General features: G+C 57.4%; 2 protein-coding genes across 5 annotated transcripts; both read right to left on the minus strand.

The window, feature by feature from the left end:
* Nucleotides 1-1,325: 1,325 nt before the first annotated feature.
* Nucleotides 1,326-6,160, minus strand: TRIM35 (tripartite motif containing 35). 4 transcript variants are annotated; one of them, XM_084513984.1, is made up of 7 exons: nucleotides 5,822-6,160; nucleotides 4,672-5,119; nucleotides 3,691-3,786; nucleotides 3,171-3,401; nucleotides 2,997-3,019; nucleotides 2,369-2,490; nucleotides 1,326-2,042 (listed from the first exon to the last, which is right to left on the minus strand). In XM_084513984.1, the coding sequence occupies exons 1-7, from the start codon at nucleotides 5,902-5,904 to the stop codon at nucleotides 1,480-1,482; spliced, it is 1,566 nt and encodes a 521-aa protein (XP_084370110.1). In that variant the 5' UTR covers nucleotides 5,905-6,160; the 3' UTR covers nucleotides 1,326-1,479. The 4 variants fall into 4 exon arrangements, with proteins under 4 accessions (XP_084370110.1, XP_084370108.1, XP_084370111.1 ...); XM_084513982.1 differs by having other exon boundaries at nucleotides 3,691-3,822; nucleotides 5,822-6,022; XM_084513985.1 differs by lacking the exon at nucleotides 2,997-3,019 and having other exon boundaries at nucleotides 3,154-3,401; nucleotides 5,822-6,158.
* Nucleotides 6,161-6,764: 604 nt separating this feature from the next.
* DRC1 (dynein regulatory complex subunit 1) lies at nucleotides 6,765-19,496 on the minus strand. Its single transcript, XM_084513981.1, has 17 exons — nucleotides 19,307-19,496; nucleotides 18,143-18,236; nucleotides 17,800-17,912; nucleotides 16,925-17,108; nucleotides 16,592-16,729; nucleotides 15,810-15,896; nucleotides 15,447-15,569; nucleotides 12,021-12,160; nucleotides 10,634-10,768; nucleotides 10,289-10,528; nucleotides 9,619-9,847; nucleotides 9,413-9,502; nucleotides 8,507-8,593; nucleotides 7,786-7,970; nucleotides 7,411-7,554; nucleotides 7,093-7,195; nucleotides 6,765-6,927 (listed from the first exon to the last, which is right to left on the minus strand). The coding sequence occupies exons 1-17, from the start codon at nucleotides 19,492-19,494 to the stop codon at nucleotides 6,853-6,855; spliced, it is 2,355 nt and encodes a 784-aa protein (XP_084370107.1). The 5' UTR covers nucleotides 19,495-19,496; the 3' UTR covers nucleotides 6,765-6,852.
* Between the last annotated feature and the right edge of the window lie 1,612 nt (nucleotides 19,497-21,108).

Here is a 21,108-nt window from a genome sequence, read left to right on the forward strand (position 1 = left end):
AGTCAGAAACGGGGACGGAAAATAAATTGGGAGCCTTCAGCTGCCTCTGCGGGAGGGAAATTAAGTTCTGGGGAAGGAGCAGGTACCCCGATTCCACTAAAAATCAGTCTGAGGGAGCTAAGTAGCTCGTTAATTCATAGTTTCCCCCAAAGAATTTTTTATTTTTCACCAAATTGGTCAAAAAAAGGCAAAGCGTCTCGCTTTTGTGATCCCCAGCGGTGCCTCGTTTCGCCCCTCGGTGCCTTTTTTTTACCCCAGATGCTGCGGGGAAGCGTTCCCCGCGGGCCTGACAAAGCAAAACGCCTCCTCCTGCTCGAGCCCAGGCGACTTTGCTCCCCAAAAACCTGCTCTTTGTGCCCAAACGGGACGGGGGGTGCCCGAATTTCCAAGCATCGCCAGCTCGGGGGTGTGCTGGGGGGCGATGGGCAGCGTCCCTATGGGGAATGGGAAGGAAAGGGGATGCTGACAGCGATTTTCCTGGGGAATGGGATCACGTCAGCTTGACGTAAGCGAGGCGGAGGACCCCCAGGTCGCCCCCCACGCCGCAGCCCCCCCCTTTTTCCCTCCCCGCAGCGATGTCTCCCTTTTGTTTTCCTGCCAGCAGCTCCGGTTCCTAAGGAGCATCCGATGCAAATGGGGAGAAACCATGGAAACCGGCGTTAATATCATCATCCTGCCCGCAGCTCCCGGACAGCACGGGCACCAAAGCCATCCTGCAGGGGACAGGGACCCGCCCGAGGAAGCTGTCCCGTTTTTTGGGGGATTTGGGTGACGCTGGGGGCACCCGGGTGGCCTCGGCACCAGGCTGGGGTTTATAGGGGAAAAGGTTTTTTTGACGCAAAGTAAAAATTGATCAATCACCACCCTCACACCCACGGGTGTTCAGGGTGCTCGGAGGGGATTTGGGGACACGGGGTGGCCGCTGCCGAGTCCCCGCCGCTCCTCCAGGCTTTCCCGAGGTCGGCGGCCCGGCTCTGGAGGAGCTTTTTGTCCCCTTTTTTCCAACCTCTGAGCCTCCGAACACAAAGTGCACATCTGGGGGATTTCTGGAAAGGTCCCTTCAAGGAGGAAGGTAGGAAAAGAAGGGACGTTGCTGTCACCGATGTCCCCGCTGGTGGTTATTTATTTTTCTGCTCTCCCAGCCGTCCCCGTTGGGTTGTTTTACTGGAAGACCCGGAGCCCCCGAGCTTGGAAACCCCCCCCGGCTGCTTTCATTTTCTATTTACAACCCCCAGGCTGCGAGGGCTGAGCTCACTTTTGCTGGAAGAGCAGGAAAGGAGGCAGAGCGGTCTGGGGACAGCTGCTGAGAAACGCTGACACAGCAATACCAGAACCCGACGTTTATTAAAGATTTAAAAAAAAACAGAGGCAGTACATACATAAATTCTTTTTTTTTTTTTTTCCCTTTCTTTTTTTTTTCTTTCCCAGGGAAAGCTTGTCTTAAAACGGGACAGAGGGACACAGGCAGAGGTGTGGCAGCTACACGGGGGCGTCCTCGTGGACGCGCACCCGGAGGGGGCAAATGCGCAGCGCCCGGGGCAGTGCGCCCACCGGGGTGGCCCCCACGTAGAAATAGGGGAAGACGGTGCCCCCGAATTTCTCGTGGAAGGTGTAGATGTGGGTCCTGCGCTCGGCGTCGTAGAAGGAGAGCTCCCCTTCGTCGCAGTCCAGCTCCACCCGCAGCCTCCCCAGCTCGCCCAGCGTCGCCTCCGAGCGAGCCGCGTTGGAAGCCCGGCACGTCTCGCCGTCCGTGGGCAGGCGGTAGAGGTACCAGAAACCAGAGCGGGCGTCGTGGTGGAAATTCCAAGGGGTTCGCCCCCGGGGTCGAGCCACCCCCACCCGCCAGTTTGTGATGCCCCCCAGGTCCACCTCCCAGCTGTGGAAGCCGGCGGAGAAGCCGCGGGAGCCCAGGATGCAAGGGGCAGAGGTGAAACGCTCGGGGTTCTCCGTCAGCAGCTTGTAGCCCCCGTTGGTGACGCTGGTCAGGTCCTCGGACACCGAGAGCCAGCCCGCGGCGGAGTTGGGGTCAAAGCTGAAAGGGACTGCAGTGGGGACACTCGTGTTAAGAGGGCCGAGCCTGGATTGCCACGGGGATGAGCTTTACGGGGGCAGCGCGGCCCTACAAGCACCCACCCACCCATCCTTTCCTTTCTGGGGACAACCAAAGGCACGAGCCCGCGCCAGCGTGGAGAAATGCACTTTTTGGGGCTTCTTTTTTGGGGTTTAAGTGCCCCCGAGCACCTTTTTGCACCCAATCCCCGTCTCCCCAGCCCCATCAGAGGCAGGCACAACTGCCCCAGCACCCACTGCCCCGTTCAAAGGCTGCTCTCACCCTTTTGGGCCCCCCCCGCGTCCCCTGGTGCCTCACCCACGGTGATGTTGTCCAGCATCTTCTTCCAGACGTTGTACTGCAGCGAGCCCAGGTACTTGGCGGTGTCGATCAGCATCCCTGAGGCCACGGCCTCGGGCTCCTCGACCGTGCAGGCGATCCTAGGGCAGGATGGAGCCGGGTCGGGGTGGAGGCAGGGGGCTGGGGGGGGTCCTTTTGGCACCCTGGGTTTCTACAGGGGGTTTTCCTACCAGCACCCTGCATTTTCTCCTCCTGGGCTGGCTTCTCCAGCAGGGCCCGGTGCATGAGCAGAGCAAGAGAAGGTCCTGCCCCAGCTCCGGGGTCCCCATTTTGCTCTCATCCCAGGGATGGGGCTGCAAATCACGCTAGGGAAGTCCCCACAGCAAAAATCCCACCTGTGCCCCTCTTCCCTGATCGGGATTTTAACGCTTCAACCCCAAGACCTGCGATGCTGCTTCATTTTTGGGCGTTTTTACCCTGCCTGAGGCACCCGTGGGGGCCCCCAGCACCTTGTCCTGCTGGAGCACGTTGCCCTGAGAGGCCACAACAGGAGGGGACGTGAGGGTACAGGACGTTGTGTGGGGCAGAGACCTCGTTTTGTGCCTCGGGCAGGGGTACAGGGGACACAGCCGGGGCCAGGACTCACCTGCGCTTGCGGTTCTTGTGGGTCTGAAAGAGAAGAAGACACCAAACCATCAAACCTCTGCTCCTACGGGGTCCTGGGGGGGTTATAAACACCCCGAGGATCGCCCAGCGCCGCTGTGGCCTCGCTTGGGGGAGCCACGGGGACCCCAGGGCAGCACCCGCGGTGGGGTTTTACCATGAGGAAGGTGTAATCGTCCTCCTTGAGGTCGTCCTGGAGCTGGCAGGCCTCATTGAGCAGAGCCCGGCTCTCGTCCGACAGCTGCTTGATCTTGCCCTCGACGAGGCCGCGCTTGTGGCGCGTCTCCTCCTGCAGCTGGGACAGCAGCGCCTTCTGCTCGCCCTGCAGGAACTCGTGCAGCTTCTCAAACTCCTTCTTGATCTGCTCCTCCAGCCGCACGGCCTCCACCTGCCCGGGGTGGGGATTTCACAGCTTCCCTTCGGGATCTCACGTGTGCTCGGCACACCTAGGATCCCCTAAATCCGCCCCAAAACGGAGCCAGAGCTCTCCTCCGGCTGGGAGCTGCCCTCCCCAAATAAACGGCCCCGCTGCCAAGGCGGGCACCACCCCAAGCCACATTTGAGGCCTTCCTCCCGGCATCACCCTCCTCGCTGAGGGGGCTGGGCTCGTTGTCACCCTGCCCCGGATGGGGGGGGGACACCGTGTGGCCGCCCCCACCCCAGCTCCAGCCTCGCACCTGGTTGTGTTTGGAGATGGACTCGTAGCAGCGGTGCACGGTCCCGAAATCCTTCACTTTATCCCGCAGGGAGGTCTCCATGTTCTTCAGCTTGGCCTGCGGGGGGGAGACGCCTTCAGGACCCTCGCGAGCCTACGCCCCCGGGTTTCAGATGCGGAAAGACAAGAGCCCCAACCCCGGCAGGACGCGGTTAAGCAGCAGGATCCTCGCTCAGCCCAGCCCTTCCTTCCCCTCCTGCAGCCGAAGCCACCCAGCGCTGCCCACCCGCACCTGGGGGCCGTGCGCCGGAGGACGTTTGCTCCACGGCAAGTCCTCCACCCCGTTTTTTTTATTAAACCCTTTTTTTTTTATTCAACACGCTGTCAAATCCTGGTTTTCCCCCGTGCCTGTAGCACCGTGGGCGCCCCGCCAAGCCGGCTCCGTCCCCGCGACATTTGAAATAAATCTGGCGTGCTCCCCGCGGGGCTGAGTCACGGCAGCCGCGGGTCCTGGCACGGGGCCCTGGCCCCAGCCCTGTCTCCTCCTCCTCCTCCTCTTCCTCCCCGTGTGGCTCCACGGGGCTGGGGCTGCCTCTCCCACATCCCCCTTGGCTCTGGGGCTGGGTTGTGCGCGAACCCCTCCCCAAAAAAAAAATAAAAAATCAGCGCTCCCAGCCCCGAGGCGCCGCTGCTGCTGCAATAACCGGCACGGCCGGATCCAGCTCAGCCAAAAAAAAAAAAACTCAAAACAAAACACGCGGGGAGCGGGCAGCTCTCCAAACCCCTCCCGAGCCCTCGGAGCAGCTCCCCTTCCCCGCAGGCTTTTTTGGGGCGAAGCCTTGAGCCCTCAGGGACAGGCAGAGCGTCGGCAGCGGGGGCAGGAGCGGCGTTGGGGACCCACCCAACTTGGGTGCAGCTCTCGGGGTGCTCCCCATGCAACCGATCCCCTTTTTTTTTTTTTAATTTTGTATTTTTATATTTTTTTTTCCCCAGATCATCTCACCCTGAAATCCGCAGCCGTCTCCTGCACCGGCCTCATCTTGTGGCCCTCGTGCTGCTTGGAGCTCTGGCAGGAGAAGCAGGCCAGCTCCTTGTCGTCCAGGCAGAAGAGCTTGGCTTCCTCGTGGTGCACGGCGCAGAGGGCGGCCGGGCGGCCCCGCCGCTGCCCTTCCTCCTTCAGGATCATCTCCACCAGGTTGCTGAGCGTGTGGTTGACGTGGAGGTCGTCGGGCGAGGCGGGTTCCTTGCAGACGGGGCAGAGGTGGTACTGGTGCTCCCAGGAGCGGCTCACGCAGCCCTTGCAGAAGTTGTGGCCGCAGCAGAGCGTCACGGCTTCGCGGAAGGGCTCGTAGCAGATGGGGCACAGCAGCTCCTCCTTCAAGGTGGACGTGGAGGACGAAGATAAAGTCACCGAGCTGCCGGGCGGGGGGCTGCTTCCCTTCTCCATGGCGCTGGGGATAAGAAATAAGAAGGGTGGGGGGGATAAGGAGGCTTGGAGGGAGGCCAAAATCGGGTTTCCCAGAACCCCGAGTGGAAAACCAGCCCCGTTCCTGATGCAATCGGCTTCCTGCCTCTGACTCACCCCCTCCGGCTCCCTCCCAAGCTGGGCACCGGCCCTAAGTGACACCGCTGGCCGGGGCGGGCTCTGGGATGCTATGGGGCAGGGGCTCGCGACCCCAAGCCCGGTAAAAGCACCCCAAGCCCCCCCTTTATCACATGGAGAGCCCCCCCAAGTCCCGTGGTGATGTGCTCGGATCCTGGTGCTTTTCTCCTGGTCCGGATGCTCGCCCCCGGTGCTCGGTTCCTCGCCCCCCGGTGCCACCCCGGGGGCTGTTCCCTTACCCCAGGTGCCCCCCTCGGTGCCCAGACCCCCACCACGGTGCCAGGACCCCCATCCCAGTACCAGGACCCCCATCCCAGCGCCAGGACCCCCATACCCCGCTACCAGGACCCCCTCTTCCCAGTGCCAGGACCCCCACCCCGGTACCAGGACCCCCATCCCAGTACCAGGACCCCCTCTTCCCAGTACCAGGACCCCTATCCCAGTACCAGGACCCCCACACCACGATGCCAGGACCCCCACCACGGTCCCCAGACCCTCACCCCGGTCCCCAGACCCCCCGGTTCCCGTCCCCTCCCCGGTTGCCCCGTACCTTATAAAGGGCGAGCGGCAGCGCTTGCAGCGTCCCCTCCGGCGTGGGGGGCGATGCGGGGGCCGTGCGGGGGCCGGCAGCATCCCGAGAGCGGGGCTCGGAGCTGGGCTGAAGGCAGCGAGGGTGTCCCGGGAGGCGGAACGGGGTGGGAAGAGGCAGGGCTACGGGGAGGGCTCACGGCAGCCGGCCCGGCCCCCTCCGGGCTCGCTGCAGCCCTCGGAGCATCCTCATGGGGAGAGGGGATTGTCTTGGGGTTGGTGTTCCCAGCCCCATAGGGTAACAACCCCATAAGGAGCGTCAGGTGTCCCAGTAGGGGAGCAGGAGGAGGGGGAGAACTATTTTCAAGGGCGCAGATGGTAAAAAGAAAAAGCAAAAAATAAAAAAAAGGGTGTTGTGCTGCTCGGGAACGCACGTGCGGTGAGAAAGGGCTGGTGCTGTGCTGGGGAGTCAAGGTTAAAAGATAAAGCTGTCGGGAGACCTGAGCCGGGAGTGAGACGTGGCTGGGGTGAAGGATGGAGGGGGAGGGATGCGACGCAGCCTTCTTTGAGATAATTCCACCCATGGCACTGCTTTGGGCTGGTATCGCCTCAGAAATGGGGAATTTGGGTACAGAGCGGGGACCGAGGAGGGAAAAATCATCGAAGGTGGGATGTTTGGGAGGAGGCTGCGAGGAAAAAGACCCCGCAGCCTTTCCCAGAAGTGCTGGAAGGGATTTTCCAGCAGCACAAAGTGCTCTCCGGGGAGCTGCAGGGACAGGCAGCGGGATTGTGGCCAAGGGTAACGCCGAGGGAAGGACTGGAAGGGGCTGGGGAGCAGGATCCTGGCTCAGGCAGACTGGAGGGGTCCTACAAATGTGCTGCTCTGGCTCCCATCGCAGGAAATCCTACCCCCCAGCACCTTCAGAGGGAGAGGAGCGCATGGAAAGTACACGCACACGCCTGGCCCAGGTGTAGGAAAGGTTTATTAGCCCCAGCCAGGAAGCTTTGGCTCATTGCAGCATCAGTTTTGGGGCAGAAAAGAGCCCCCAGCACTCACCGTGCCCCCCAGGGGCAGAGCAGCTCCGGGTCCAGGCGCTGCACGGGAGGGGACAGCAGCTTGCTGGTCACCTGCGGGGAGAGGAAGATGATGGTGATGGCATCCAGGTCCCTGCCGCCACGTCCCGTGCGTGGGGACGGCGAGGAGCAGCTTGGGGACACGTCCCCGTGCTGGAAAACCCCTCTCGTGTGGGATCACAGCTCCGTGTCCCCTGTTTGTAGGGACCCCAGGCTCACCCCGGAGGTGCTGTAGCGCTCCAGCATCAGGCACAGCTCCAAATTCTGCTGCTGCAGCTCAGCCAGCTCGGCCAGCAGGCCGGCTCTCCGCGTCAGGACGTCGCTGTGAGGGGAAGGCAGAGTTAAAGCGACCCCAAAGATACGTGGGGAGGTGTCAGCGGGGTCTCTGGGGGCTGAGAGATCCACGTCAAACCCCGTCTGTAGGGATACGGGGAGCTGGGCCACCTCCACCTCCCTGCTGGGGGGTTTTTGGGTGGTTTCCAGCACGGATCCAGCACCACGGAGAGCCAGCACCCCCACGCAGGTGGGGCCACTCACTAATATTCCTCCAGAGCCACCAGCAGCGCGTCCCACAGCTTCAGGGTTGTCTCTGGGATGACGTGTGCCAGGGCTTCCCAGTATTCCCCGTCCTCGGAGCTGTCCCGAACCTGCAGCGCCTCCTTTGCTGCCCTGGTTTTCTCCCTGAGGGACCCAGAACAAAGCCCCCAGGGGTGCTGTCCTTCGGGGGTGACAAACAGCCCCGTAGCCTTCAGCTGCACCGAGCACCTTCATCATCATCACACCGACGAGCACGACCCCGCAGCTGCCTCTAGGGCGATGCAGCATCCCCTAACCCTGCCCGCACAACCCCAAAACCCTTTGTCCCAGTGATTGTCTGGCTCCCTCCCCGCTCTGCTGTGCCCTTCGTCCTACCTCGGCTTGTCAAAACCCCGAACAAATGCTCTCAGGATCCTGAGGACATCGTCAGCATGGATGCAGGCAGATGGAAGGGGGCCCAGTGGTCCCTGAGGAGGTTTGAGCTCAGCACTCCGGGCACCGGCCTCGCTGCCCGCTCTGTCCTCCCCCAAATCTGTGACATCTTCTCCACTTGGGCTTCCCTGGTGGTGGAGGGAAGGTCAGCGGGCTGGGCACCACCTCCTCCTCCCCAAAACCCATCTTGGGTTTCCAGCCACCCGCAGCTTTAGCATTATTTAGGGAGCTCGGGCAACAACTCGTGTGGGAGAGGCCCTGGGGAGCTTTGCAGAAGATCCTCACAACCCCTCAGCCTCATTTTTTTGCCGCAGGCTCTGCTCGCACCACGGAAAATGGTGTGTTCTCCACACAGAAAGGGTGTTCTCCAGCTCGGAGGTCGAGTGGTTACATCCCTGGGGACACAACTGCTAAATGAGGGACCTGGTTTAAACGTCTTATTGGGATCAACCCAGCTCCACCTCCACTGCTGCCCCGTCACAGGCTCCTGGATGGGTTGGGGCTGTGCTGCTGGCCTGGTTTCCCCACACCAGGCCTGGGGAGACGTTTTGGGGTCACCATGATGCCCCGTGCCCCATTTCTGCCTGCCCTGGGGGTTTAGGTGATGTTCTGCTTCCCCTTTTCTCAGCGTGGGCTCTCCCCACTGCTGCCTTTGCAGTCCCACCTGGCTGAGAGGCTCCTCCTGGGCTTTGCACTTCAGGAAGAAATCCACCAGCCGCTGCAGCTCGTCCTCGCTGTCGATCTCGAGGGCCTGGGGAGCAGAGGAACATCTCTGAGACAACACGGGAGGGGGAGCTAAAAGAACTGCATTTTTTAGGGTCTTGTGCAGGATCTGAGAGGGGCTGAGCGGTGAGAAGGGGTTTGCGTGAGACAGCCAGAGGTTTCTGGGGGTGGGAGTGTCTGAGAACAGACAGAGGGAGCCTGGAGGTGTTCACTAGCAGCAGGATGGCCTTGAGCCAAGAAGAAATCTTGGCCACGGTGCTTCATGCCCTCCTGGGGTGCTTCTCTCCCTTCTTTGCCACAAAGAGCCCCCAGCAAGCCCAGCTGGACCCCCCTCGGGCAGCTCAGTCCCACTCCACACGTGGCAGAAGCGATTCCTGCCCTGTGCAACAACCCCACAAGGCTCTGAAGGCCACTCTGGGATTTTGTACCCCCTCTCTGAAGCGGCCTGAGCAGTGCAGAGAAAAACATTGTGACCACTATGACACCCTCATGGCTATGTGTGTGACACGTGGCTTCCTTTCTCCCAGTGCTTAATGTGCAGCCTGGAAGAAGAGCTGCCTCCCTGGCTGCCTCCCACCCTTTGGGACATGATTTTTCCAGCCTGTATCTATTTGTCCCTCCTGAAATGCACCCAGATGCTTTTTTTAAGCCATTTCTTGGGCCATTGTGTCTTCCACACAGAGCTTTCACACGTGGCTGCCAGCCTTCCCTAAGGAAATGCATCCCTGCAGCCCCTGACGGGTTTAGATGGGGTGATCTGGTTCAGGTTAGCGTTAGGTCAGAGGTTGGACTGGGTGATTTTGGAGCTCTCTCCCAACCTAGATGATTCTGCGGACTGAGAACTCACCGAAAAGATGGAGTCGAGCCTCAGGAGGGTGCGTTCGTGCTTTCCCAGCGCACGCAGAGGCCTCAGCAGCTTTCTCTCAATGAGGAAACCCTTGGGAGACACACACAGAGCAGGCATAGAAACAGCAGTGTCTCCATTCATGTCCAGAACTCAGCCCCCTGCAGCCTGCCCTTCCTGAGCAGGGCAGGAGCAGCATCGCCACTCACCGACTCGTCGCTCAGGAGCTCCAGGATCCTCTTGGCAGTCTTCTTGGAGATGTTTGGCAGAGGTGTGACTCTGTCCCCAGCCTTTGCTGTGCTTTCTTTTCTTCTTTCTCTATCACTCACGTCTTCCTTCTCAGCCTTTGCTATGTTTTCTTTTCCTCCTTCTCCACTGCCCACTTTTTCCTTCTTCTCTTTCTCCTCCTCTTTCGCTTTCTCCTCCTCTCCTCCACAGCTGTTCTCTGAAATGCAGAAAAAAGGCGAGCAAAAGTCTTTAGATGCTTTGACTACACTCCCCAAACCAGCACTGGCCACTGTGGGAGTCACCAGAGAAATCCCAGTTGTTCCCTGAGACCTGGAAAGGACCCCAAAGAGCCCAGGATGCGAGCTGGCTCACTTGGAACTGGGAGATGCTGGCTCCCCAGGCTGGCTCGGCAGGAGCCAACTCAGAGCTGGGCACATTCCAGACCCTGGCTGGGCTCACAGAGTCAGGAAGATCCCAACCTGTGATGGGAGCCAACTCAGAGCTGGGCACATTCCAGACCCTGGCTGGGCTCACAGAGTCAGGAAGATCCCAACCTGTGATGGCAAAGCCAGGAGAGACAGAAGGGAGAGACAGAAGAGGCTCTCACGGAGGAAGGTGAGGGTTTCCCAGTGCCACAGGGGTGCCAGGGGCTCTGTCCCCCCTGCCAGGACCTCAGCAGCCAGCTTGGTGGCCATCCTCTTCGCCTTGCAATGCCTGAGGGGGCCGATGTTGTTGAGGAACCAGTGGCGAGGCTGCTCCCAGGGCAGCCCCAGCTGCTGGGTGTGAATGATGCGATCCGCATCCAGGGCTTTCCGCATCAGCCTCTTGGCTTCCTCCTCGTTCATCAGCCAGAGCTCCGTGAACTTCTCAGCGTCGCTGGCAGCAAAATGCCTGTGCAGAAGAGAGAAAAAACCATGGCAGCCCCAAAACGAGTCAGCTTCCCTTCGTACCTCACTCTGAGGCCTCATCGGGGTGGGTGGCCAGCACGCAGCCCACCTCATCCTCTTCTGCACCTCCTTGCACTGCCCGGTGATGCGCTCGCAGTCGGCTGCCAGGCTCTGGTTCTCCTCTCTGAACTGCTTCTCTTGTTTGTCCAGCTTTGTCCTCAGGTTATTCAGTGAGCTGTGCAGCCTGAAGAGGGACAGCAAAGCTGGGGATTCCCTAAAGAGGCACCTTTGGGTAAATCCAGCGTGGATGAAGGCTTTGGGATTTAGGTTTAAAGGCTTTAAAAAGTGCTTTGGGGATGGCCCTGCCCTGGGATGGGCTGGGACAGAGGTCAGTGGCCTGTGAAAACAAGAGAAGAGAAGAGAAGAGAAGAGAAGAGAAGGGAAGGGAAGGGAAGGGAAGGGAAGGGAAGGGAAGGGAAGGGAAGGGAAGGGAAGGGAAGGGAAGGGAAGGGAAGGGAAGGGAAGGGAAGGGAAGGGAAGGGAAGGGAAGGGAAGGGAAGGGAAGGGAAGGGAAGGGAAGGGAAGGGAAGGGAAGGGAAGGGAAGGGAAGGGAAGGGAAGGGAAGGGAAGGGAAGGGAAGGGAAGGGAAGGGAAGGGAAGGGAAGGGAAGGGAAGGGAAGGGAAGGGAAGGGAAGGGAAGGGAAGGGAAGGGAAGGGAAGGGAAGGGAAGGGAAGGGAAGGGAAGGGAAGGGAAGGGAAGGGAAGGGAAGGGAAGGGAAGGGAAGGGAAGGGAAGGGAAGGGAAGGGAAGGGAAGGGAAGGGAAGGGAAGGGAAGGGAAGGGAAGGGAAGGGAAGGGAAGGGAAGGGAAGGGAAGGGAAGGGAAGGGAAGGGAAGGGAAGGGAAGGGAAGGGAAGGGAAGGGAAGGGAAGGGAAGGGAAGGGAAGGGAAGGGAAGGGAAGGGAAGGGAAGGGAAGGGAAGGGAAGGGAAGGGAAGGGAAGGGAAGGGAAGGGAAGGGAAGGGAAGGGAAGGGAAGGGAAGGGAAGGGAAGGGAAGGGAAGGGAAGGGAAGGGAAGGGAAGGGAAGGGAAGGGAAGGGAAGGGAAGGGAAGGGAAGGGAAGGGAAGAGAAGAGAAGAGAAGAGAAGAGAAGAGAAGAGAAGAGAAGAGAAGAGAAGAGAAGAGAAGAGAAGAGAAGAGAAGAGAAGGGAAGAGAAGAGAAGGGAAGAGAAGAGAAGGGAAGAGAAGGGAAGAGAAGAGAAGGGAAGAGAAGAGAAGAGAAGGGAAGAGAAGAGAAGGGAAGAGAAGAGAAGGGAAGAGAAAAAAGAAGAGAAAAAAGAAGAGAAAAAAGAAGAGAAAAAAGAAGAGAAAAAAGAAGAGAAAAAAGAAGAGAAAAAAGAAGAGAAAAAAGAAGAGAAAAAAGAAGAGAAAAAAGAAAAAAATACTGGGAGGTGACAGTGTGTAAGGCAGAGCCCATCTTCCAGGGATGTTTTCATTACCTGTTGATCTTCCTCTTCTGCTGGGATCTGATGATGGTGTTCTCCTCATCCTGCTTCTTAAGCACCAGCAGGTTGTACTCCAGCTTCTCCTGGTTCAGCAGATAGGCGGCTTTGGTCTGCTGGAGCTGCCTCTCCAGGTTCTGGCATTTCAGAAAACACAAAAACGAGCTGGGCCACGAGCAAAAGCCACACCGAAGCCCAGGTCTTACTAAGTCTGCATCTCCAAGCCCCATCTTCCCACAATTTCTCCTGCCGGCCACGTGGCATGCATGGTGAGTGATGGAGATGTTGGTTGTCCACGCTGCGGGGCCATTTCTGGGGAAAGGAGAAGGGATTGAAGTTGTACCCAGCTTATGCTCACTGAGGCACTAACACAGGACTCGCTCCTCAACCTGGCTGCTGATTTTCATGATTTTCATCTCACTTTTCAGAACTGAGTGCCTTTGGGACCTCTGCCCTCCTGCCAGTTTCATTTAATTAACCAAAAGGCTCAAAACTTGGAGGAAGGGACGCAGAGGAGTGACTGCAGGAGCTCCAGAACAAAACAACCGACACTTCTCTTCCTGCACTGATGCATTTGTGAGCACGGGGTCTCGCTGCGCAGCCTGGAGGACGTGGAGCAGACAGCGAGCTCTCCCCTTTTCCCCCACAGCCGAGATGGAGACATCTTTCTTGGCTTCTCAGCACCTCAACAGCTGATGGAAAGGAAGAGCTGCTCCCGGGGCTGATTGCTGCTGTCTCGTGGGGCTGCTGCTTTCAGCAGGAAGGCATCGTGCCCCATCTATGATTGATGCTCTCTGTCAGCCCTAAATGCCATAAATAAGCTCAAGGGGACGTGAGAGGATGCGATCAGGGGAAGCCCAGGCTTAGCAGGGTGTGGGCAGCGTGGCTGTGCGGATGGATGAGAGGCAGTGCTTGGGCCTTGCGTAATTTACTTGTTCATTTGAGCACGTTCCATGTGGAAGAGGAGGCAAAAAACTGATCCTGAAAAAATTTATAGCACAGTGCTTTTACTGGGGAGGCCCAGAAAGATTTCTTCCACAACAGAAAGCGAGTTGAACTGAGTAAAAGTGAATTAAGCTGCTACGTAGCCCCGTATTAAAGCATCAATTACAGGCTCAGCTGTGCCGAGAAAGAACCACGGAATGGTTTGGGTTGGAAGGGACCTCAAAGCCCCCCCAGTTCCAACCCCCTGCCATGGGCAGGATGCCACCCACCAGATCAGGTTGCTCAGGGCCTCGTCCAGCCTGGCCTTGAACAATTCCAGGGCTGGGGCAGCCACAGCTTCTCGGGGCAGCCTGTGCCAGTGCCTCACCGCCCTCTGAGGGAAGAATTTCCCTCAAGGTCACAGCAAACTGCAGAGCAGAGAGACCCAACTCTGCACCAGATGCTCAGAGAGAGCCTGGCTCTCTGCCCAGGGGGGCTGTGAGGGCAGGAGAAGGGGCCCAAGCTGCAGGAGAGAGGCAAGGAGCGCGTTGCTGCCTGCTTCAGGGCTCTCCTGAGTAGCCCTGTGTGCAACAGGGAGCGTACAAACAACCTGCACGGCACCCAGCAGCAGCCCCACCTGCCTGGGATCAAAGCCTGACTGAAGCGATGATGAAGGCAAATCCCTGCAGGGCCGAGGGATGTTCCCCTTGCAGCAGGTGGAGAAAAGCCACGGCCCAAACCCCATCATTAAAATGCTGATTACCATCTAATAAAACCGGGGAATAGTCATTAGCCTCAAAAACATGGGTCTTCAGCTTTAGCTCTTGACTAAGCTCTTGTTTCAGAGACACCTCGGGACAATGATGTCACTTGTTAATGAGGGAAGTCGGTGCTTCCAACGTCTCTTGTCTTATTCTTGAACTGGAAAGGTGAAGTCTGGGCTATAAAGAGTTAGGACAGAGTTAATTTTCTTTCTAGGAGGTGGTAGGGTGCTGTGTTTTGGTTTAGGATGAGAAGAGTGCTGATAACACCCCGATGGTTTAATTGTTGCAGTGCTTACACCAAGCCAAGGACGTCTCAGCTTCTCTCTCTGTCCTGGCAGCAGGAGCTGGGAGGGGACAGACCCAGGACAGCCGACCCCAAACTAACCAAAAGGGGTATTCCATCCCAAATGGGGTCACGTTAAACAATATATAGGGGCGGATGGGCAGGGGGAGGAGGGCTGGACTGCTCGGGGTTAGGCTGGGCATCGTCAGTGGGTGGTGAGCAATTGCATTGTGCATCACTTGTTTGTACACATTATTAGCAGGAGTGCTATTATCATCATTCTTATTCTTCTTCTTATTGTTATTATTATTTTCCTGCCTTAATAAACTGTCTTTACCTCAACTCCCGGGCTTCACTTTCCTGTTTCTCTCCCCCATCCCAGAGAGGGAGGGAGGAGGGCGAGCGAACGGCTGTGTGGTGTTTAGCTGCCAGCTGGGTTAAACCACAACAAATTGTCACAGAAATCTTGCTCGTCCCTCTGCCCCACTGAGCGAACACCTTTACCAAGCCAGGCCCAGCAGGAGTTTATTCATGCTACTCCTAAAACCCTGCATCAAAGAACAGCAAACGACTGGCACAGACGCTGGTGGTAACCACCAAACAAATCCTTGCCATTTCTCGGCTTGAAATCTCAAACCGTGATCTGAATGTTAATTTAAATCTTCCCTACCAAAACCCAAATCCCTAACTTTTCCTTGCATCTAGCACGGGGAAGTCATTCTCCTCCTCCACCACACAAGACCGTGCGTATTTATAGACAAATCTCCCAACACAAACCTCTCCCCTTGTCTAAACAGAGCCAGTCCTTCATCCTTTTATTACAGGCCATTTGTTTGCTTGCTCAAGACTCTCCCCCCCTACTCCCTAGTGTGTTGCCAAACCTGGACAAGGACCTGTAGGTACTAGGAGAGGAACGGTTACTTCCCTGCTGAATATAAAACCTTCTTGAAACTGCAGCTTGGTTTTTACACCAGCAGCAGTATAATTTGTGAACCTTGATCTCCAGCGTGCTGCTGCCTCCCCCCCTAAGTGGTTCAGGGCTGGTTTGGGACTTTACACCCTCTGGGTTATCAGATGAAGATGAAGAAGGCACAGGGTCAGGACTGTCCCCCTGCACTTGCCCTTTCAGGCTGAAAAAATGCTGGGGAAAACCAAACCCCACAGCCTGGGGCAAACAGTGGGGTGCCAAACCTCACAGCCTAGGGAAAAATTGTGGAAAGCCAGAGGTGCACTGCTTTGTTCCCACTGCTCCTCACAGGCAATTGGGTGCATTAAGAGGTGTCTGCATCTCTGGGAGGCCGTGGCTCCAGGGTTTGGGTGCCTAGTGCTTGTTCAGTCAGTGGTGTGAGGGCTGTGCTCTGTCACCGTGTGCCTGGCTACCTCAGTAAGGGCAAACTCAACGAAAAACCCAGGGGGAGCTGCCCCTGTGGCACACGTCTGCCCTTCCTCTACCTGCACGTCATTCTCCAGCTGGATCTTCATGCTGTTGTACTCCTCTTCATCCTGCACCCGCAGCTGGTTCAGCTGTTTCTCAAACTCCTCCACCTTCCTCATGCGGGCGTGCAGGTATTCCAGCTGAGGGCAAAAGGGAGAACGCCAAACATTAATGGGGACAGCTTCCTCCCACGATCACAGCTCCCTCAGCCAGCACAAAGCAAGGTCATGCACAGATAATTCCCTAACAGAGCAGTCTGAAAACTGCCCCTCTGTCTGAGGGAGCCAGATGCCTCCACACACACTCGTCTTTCACGGCAGCTCACTGCCAGACAGCAGCTCTGGGCCTGGAAACTTTTATGTACCTGGTGGGGACGTTACCTCTTTTGTGTTGTGGGCCTGGATGGCCTCCTCCCACTTCTTCCTGTTGCTGTCCAGCAGCTCTCGCCGCTCGAACTCAAAAGCTTTCTGTAAAAGAGACAGAGCCCTTCACTGGCACCTCTCAGTGACAATTTCATGCTAGTCCTCATCAGGAGAGGATCTGGTGCTGCACACGCTGGCCTGATGTCTCCTCTCACAGGCAGAAACCTGACATTGCAGTCCCACGCAGAGCCCAGAGGTGCCCCGGTGCTGGGTAGCCCCGAGAATTCCCTGGAAATCTGTGGAAATTTGACTTCATCCCAGCCAGACCCAGTACAAAATCGCTGTCTGCAGTTTAGGAGTGGAGCCTGGCCTGGCAGCCACTTGATTTCGCCTAATGACGTTAAATGAGAGGAGATGTCCTTACTCATTAGCAAATACAAACCCGATCTGTGAAGTTGGAGCTCCTGTGCTCTGCGAAATGTAAGGCTAAATGACCCCAAGGCAGCTTTTGGGCTTTTAGGGAGATGGATGACCAGCCAGCAGGCAGCAGCGGCTTCTACGTGCTCCCTGCTTGCTCTGTGCTGAACCACAGCCACTCACAGCATTGCATAAACCAGCCCCTCAGCACTCAGCACCATCCAGCACTCTTGTTTAGCCATATTTCAGCCTCATTCCCCAAAATATCAGCTCTACTGCTCTGGGCAGCAGTCAGCCTGAGGCTTTTTTTTGCCATAGATGTGGAGAAAGGAACAACTGCAGGCCTTCTAACTGGATTGTCCCTCCACCAAAGGGGCCCGTACCTCAATGTGATGCAGTTTGTGGCGGTAAGTTTTCAGCATGATCCGGATCTGTTCCTCCATCCTCTCCAAAAGCAGGTGGATGTCATCCGACTGCTTCTTCATGGCCTGCACGTACTGCTCGTCTTTGTTTTTCAGCTCCTGGAGGAGGAGAGGAGATGCTGAAATCGGAGAGATTCATTTTTCTAGGAAGCCTCAGGGGCTAACAAAGTGTAAACCCAGATGTTACCTTTACCAAAAAGGAAGAGGGGATGAGGGCGAAGGGATAGAGAGCCCAGGGATGGGTAGGAGGAAAAGTGGGAGGAAAGAGCACCACTGCCATGCTCCCCGTGCTACCTGCTGCAGTTCACCGATGAGTTTGTTCTTCTCCTCCAGAAGCAGCGCGCACTGCTGCTGCTGCTGGTTCAGCAGCTGCCACAGCTCCTGCGGGACTGTCACGTCCTCAGCCAAGGCCCACTTGGAGGCGATCTTCTCAAACTCGTAGGTGCTGGACTTGGCTTCGTTCTCCAGCTTTTTCAGCCTGCAGGCAGTGGGGAGGACAAGGTAAATTGGGAGCTGGGGCAGGGCAGCAAGTTCTTCAGCTGCTCCAGACACGGTTCAGTGGCCTGCAGCACGTACGAAGCCACAGGAGCACTCCCCTGCATGATTTAATCTGAAAAGTGTCCTCCAGATGTCAGCAGAGCAGCAGCTTTCCACCCCCAAACCTCCTCTATGGGCACAGCTCCTGGTTCCTTCAAGATTTCCCCAGCTGAGCAAGGGTCAGAGCTCTTGCTACAGCCAGTTTCTCACAAACTGTACCTACAGTGCCCTCCAAAGGCAGCTTGGAGCAAGGACTTGGTGTTTCCCCGCTGATCTCGGGGTCCTGCAGGCAGGGCTGAAAGAGCCAGCGCCTCGGAGACTGCACAGAGGGGGATCAGAGAATAATGAGGTTGGAAAAGCCTCAGGAAATCATCAGGTCCTGGTCACGAAGGGATCAACTTGGACGTCAGGTTGTGCAGGGCCTCGTCCAGACAAGGGCTGAGGATCTCCAAGGAGGAAGATCCCTACAACACCAGGGGCTCCTGACCCCATATCTGACCACTCTCGCTGTGAAAACATCAGTATCCCATTCCTCAGACTAGCACAGCCTCACGTTTCTCCCTCTCCTCACACACCAGAGCCCAGGGGGGCTGTCCTTCCCAGCGGTGCAGACCCAGAGCACAATTTCTTACCTCTGCTGCTTCAGCTCTGCCTCTTCTGCCCTCCTCTGCGTTTCCCTCGAGTCCGCAGCCACCTGGATGTTGGTCACCATCTGCGTGCCTTCGAAGAGCAGCTTGGCCAGCCTCTGTGAAGGAGGTGGTGCACGCATCACGCCCTGAGAGCTGAGCTCTGGGAGGAGGGACGCTCAGGATTCACCCCAGGAATCGCCTCCCACCCGCTCCCGAGGAGTTTCTGTCACTGCATTTTTTCACGTAAAGATTGCTGTGACACTGGGAACTGCACAAAACTAGAAGGGTAAAAGCAAATGCCTACAGGTCAGGGACTCGAGAGGACCTTCCTGTCCTATTGCCACACCTGCTGGCTCTCCTCCACCTCCTTGTGGCTCCTTCTCTCCTCTTCCTCCTCCTCAACCTCTTCCTTTGGCTCCTCATCTTCTCCGAGGGCTTGCCTGGGCAGAGGAGAGGAAAAGTTGGGGTGGAAGCGGACATTACTGTTAAGGTTTGGCGATGGGGTCCCCAAGCACCTTGTGGTTCCCTCAGTTTGGGGAGGAGATGCTGGGATGCTGCCCAGAGCTCTGGCTCACGGGGGTGGCATTGCTGAAGCCCGGTCCAAAACTGCTTGGCAGGGAGGAAGGGACAATGCCCTGGTGCAGTTCCAGCCCAGGGAGGTCCCCAAATCCAGGCTCTGACCCCCCCCAGCTGGAAAGCCACTGGTCCAGAAAGCCACTGGTGTGATGCAAGGGGCATTTGGTGTGTGGAATCACTGCCCCAGTGCTGGGCAGGGAACAGGACAGGGTCAGGGGCCTGGGGACAGGCACACCCCTGATGCAGAATAGACCAACCTGGCCCATAGGGTGCACTGACACCCTCCAGATCCAGGCTGAAACTGTCCTAACGCTAACCCAGTGCCGCTCTGCAACTGGGATCCTGTGCCAACTGGCAGGGAGTGGGGATTTGGGGCAGTCCCTGCCCCAGAACCAGCTGGCTGAGAGGTCCTGGACCCAGTAAAGGCTGTCATGAGCACGCTAGGTCCTTGCCCCCTGCCAGCTCACGGTTGGGGTGCTCAGACCCACTGCCCGTGTGGGGTAGGGGATGTTCTGAGACCTCTGGTGCCAGCTCAAGGATGGTCCCTGAGCTTGTGGGAGATCACAGAATCATCTAGGTGGGAAGAGACCTCCAAGATCACCCAGCCTCTGACCTAACACCAAGTCCTCCCCTAAACCATATCACTAAGCTCTACATCTAAACGTCTTTTAAAGACTTCCAGGGATGGCGACTCCACCACTGGGCAACCCCTTCCAGTGCCTAACAACCCTTCAGGACAGCCCATTAGCTCAGGATGAGCTGGTCCTGCTGCGGGGGTGCCACCTCAGGGAAAAGGAAGCCACCCACAACCAGACGCCAGATTTTGGGGCGCAGGCGCTGCAATCGGCGCTGTTTTGGGGCACTGGTTGGCAGCGGGGCCTGGCCCTGTCAGGCCTCCGCGAGAAGGCCCCGGGGGGGGCGCCCCGTTCCTCACCGGCGCTTGGCATCGAGGCGGGCGGCGATGCGGCGGCGGCGAGCGGCGATGCGCTCCTCGGGGCCGGGGCCGGGATCGGGGTCGCTGTCGGGGTCTTGAGGGGCCGAGATCGGGGTCGGGATCGGGATCGGGGCCGGGGTCGGGGCCTGGCCCCGCGGAGCCTCCTCCGCGCCCGCCCCTCGCCTCATGCCGCTCCCGTCGCTAGGCAACGGCGCCGCCGCGCATGCGCAGAAGCGCGGCGGCGCATCCACGGACGCGGTTGCCTAGCAACGCGGAGACGGCGCATGCGCACTGCGGCAGCCCCCCCCCCCCCGCTCCGCGTTGCTAGGCAACGGGCCGGCGGGGCGCGCGCTTTTTCTCGAAGCTTCCATGCCTTGGGGATGGAGGGGTGGGGGGGCTGTAAGGGGGTGGTTGTGGGGTCCTGGGGGCTCTGCCATGGGGTCATGGAGCTACCACGGCTGGAAGAGCCCTCCAAGGTCTCGTCCAGTGTCCCCCTGCCACCAGTGTCCCCAGTAAGCCACCCCCAGCACCAGTTGAAGCCGGGGGTAGAAGAATGGGGGCTTGCTTAAACTCATTAGTGGTGTCTAAATAAAGCAGTCGTTATTAAAGCCAGGAATGGGAGAATGGGGGTCGCTTAATGGCATTAGGGTAGGTGTTGCTGGGTGGCTTGGCTTGCTGCTGTGCAAATTAACCGAAATGAGGGGTCTCGGGGCCTCTCACAGAGGACGTTTCCTGACAAAAATGGGGAATCTGCCTCAAAAACCAGCTGAGATCGACCCTGTGGGTTGGGCAGGAGCCAAGGAGCAGCTGAGTCTGTACAAAGGCAGGAGGTCAGCTGGGGGTGATGAAGAGGAGGCATCAACCTTCATCCCCACGGCCCCTCAGTGACCACCACCAAAAGGCACTGCACAGACGGGAGGAGTTTATGTAAATGACTCCTTGGAGCTAATTTTAATATAAAGCGGGGGATAGGTTATGAATATGTATGGGCGTATTGGGAAACTTCATATATTTGTAAATCAACAATGCATATAACAACGTCAAGTTGCCGTGTTGGGGCACGCATGCCTTTGGGGGCTAATAAGCCACATACCTACTTTATAACTCATTTGAGTTGTAGAGTTTTTCCACGAATCAATCTGCTCCAACCATCCCCTACCACCAATGTCACCAATAAACCATGGCCCCAAGCCCCCAGGTGATGTCCGTCCATCCCACGTCCACCACGAGAGCTCAGAGCACTGCAGGTCCGTGGTTTAACCTCATCATTCACTGACATGGGTGGAGAGAGAACTGACAATAGAAATCACCCTGTGAGAAACAAAGTTGTGTTTTTGCAATAAAAGGTGTTTTTGTAGTGGGAAATTCCACTAACCTTGCATATTCAAAAGGGATTGTGCGGCACTGAAGTGTGAAGCGGATGAGGGGAAGGTCCCCCTGTCCCAAAATAAGGGGGATAACTTAATAAAAACAGGATGAGCAGTACAAAATCAGGAAAAAACAAAAATCACAGGCCCTCTGGTCATGAGAGAAGAAAGAAAAAAAGAAGGAAAAGGAGAAATTAGTGATTGGTCAAATAAAATTGTACATGTATGGTATAGAAGTGTGTCGAGAAGGTTGTGAACCTGCAGTACTCAGGCAGTGAGAAATAGGAGAAATCAGGTGTCGGGTAATAGGGGATATAAGGTTAGGATCAACTTTTACTGCTTGCAGGATGCCCGCCGTTAATCTCAAATAAAATAGCTGCACAGAAGATGTGTCTGAAGAAAATTCATGAGATTTTTCTCACACCCCCAACAGCA

Source organism: Aythya ferina (assembly GCF_964211825.1).
Source record: "Aythya ferina genome assembly, chromosome: 3".
In the NCBI taxonomy this organism is placed as follows: Eukaryota; Metazoa; Chordata; class Aves; order Anseriformes; family Anatidae; genus Aythya; species Aythya ferina.